Here is a 1737-nt window from a genome sequence, read left to right as displayed (position 1 = left end):
ACGTAGGATGACGAGGATGTAAACTGACTTGATCTTGTTTAAACACTACATGTTTTGTTATAATGTACATGATGTATATTATCAGCTGTATTTCTTTGTTTCTTTATGCCACTTTTCTATTACTCTCATTGTATGCTTGTTTATTTTACCTGAACGTCCGTAACAAATAAAAAAAATTACTTGTAAAATTGGCATCGCTCTAACAAGGAACAGGCTCAAATATTAAATAATAGATAACAATTAGGAAGGATAAGTTAGTAGCACTTAACTTCTTGTATGATCATGGCATACTGGGAGTTGGGTCGTTACAAGTTGGTATCAGAGCAGTTCGTTCCCAATACAGCCTGGGGAGTGGACTGACTATGCTTCATTGCATACTCTGTTGTTTGTCTCATGCTTATAGGATATCTATGTGATATGTGTTGCATGATTGTCTCTGTGTTTTCATTCTGGGAATGTTCACACTTGACTTGAAGTGTTAAGACTGATCACCTTAATAATGATTGTTTGGTGTGAACAGGACCACGATGGGTTCACAGAGATGAGGCGTACGGGAAGGAATTCCTAATGTTAACTACGAGAGAGAACATGAGACGTTTATGACTACCATGAACGCTGTGGCTGAGGCAGTGCGTGAGGCTGCAGTAGTAGCGGCTAGGGCTGTTGATCGTCTTGGAGTGAGAAACCAGAATGAGAATGAGCATGGGGAAGATAGTGGAAATGATGAGAATAACTTAGGGCATCTCGAAAGACCTATGAGCCTTGCGACTTTTCTGAAAGTTAAACCGCCTAAGTTTAAAGGTACAGTTGTTGCGACTGATGTTGACAATTGGTTTCGAGCTATCGAACGATCACTGCGAGCACAGCATGTTCCGGAAGGCCAGCACGTGGAGTTTGCTACTTATATGCTGGAAGGAGAAGCTGAGCATTGGTGGCAGGGGATACAACGACTGTTGCAACAAGAAGAAGGCGATATTCCATGGAATACTTTTAAGGATGAATTTTATAAGAAGTATTTTCCGAGGGCAGCTCGTGACGCTAAGGAGATGGAACTTATGCAGCTGAAGCAGGGTAACACAACTGTTGCAGAATATGCCCATAAGTTTGATGACTTGTGCCGTTTCTCCAAGATCTGCCAAGGGAATCCTGCTGACTTTGAAGAATGGAAGTGTTTGAAGTTCGAAGGGGGCCTTCGTGAGGATCTGATGAGTTCAGTAGTCCCATTGGAGATACGAGATTTTGCTGAGCTGGTTAATACGTGTAAGTTAGTGGAAGAATGTGCTAAGAAGGTAATTGCCTCTAAAGCAAGTCGTCAAGGATTTCCACCAAGGAACTACAATAGCTATAATTGGCAACCACAAAGGACAAACTTCAAGACACCTGGTGTGCCACAGTGAAGGAATCCACAAGCTGGTAACGTTCCTGCTCGCTCTGTGGGTGGAAACGGAGGTAGACCGAGGCAGGATAATGGCAAACGACCTCAACAGGTGCAGGTGAACACTATATGCAAGCGATGTGGGAAGGATCATGGTATTAAGCCGTGTTTGTTTGGAACATTCAATTGTTATAGATGTGGAGGAACTGGACATATTGCTAAGGAATGCCCAAAGATATTCGCTCGGAATCCAGTACGAACCCAGTAACAAGGTCGAGTGTTTGCCATGACTGCTGATGATGCTATGCAATCAGACGCCCTGATCCAAGGTCAGTGTTACGTCAAGAATCGATTTCTCAAGG

The 1737-nt window shown here is 42.9% G+C and overlaps 1 protein-coding gene across 1 annotated transcript; it reads left to right on the top strand.

Moving 5' to 3' along the window:
* The first annotated feature begins 599 nt into the window (after positions 1-599).
* Positions 600-1397, top strand: LOC107493342 (uncharacterized). Its single transcript, XM_016114439.1, has one exon. The coding sequence runs from the start codon at positions 600-602 to the stop codon at positions 1395-1397; it is 798 nt and encodes a 265-aa protein (XP_015969925.1).
* Positions 1398-1737: the final 340 nt, after the last annotated feature.

The sequence above is a fragment of the Arachis duranensis genome, chromosome 6, assembly GCF_000817695.3.
Source record: "Arachis duranensis cultivar V14167 chromosome 6, aradu.V14167.gnm2.J7QH, whole genome shotgun sequence".
Taxonomy (NCBI): Eukaryota; Viridiplantae; Streptophyta; class Magnoliopsida; order Fabales; family Fabaceae; genus Arachis; species Arachis duranensis.
Note: the sequence above shows the minus strand (reverse complement) of the source record. Positions and strands in the feature narration are given on the sequence as shown.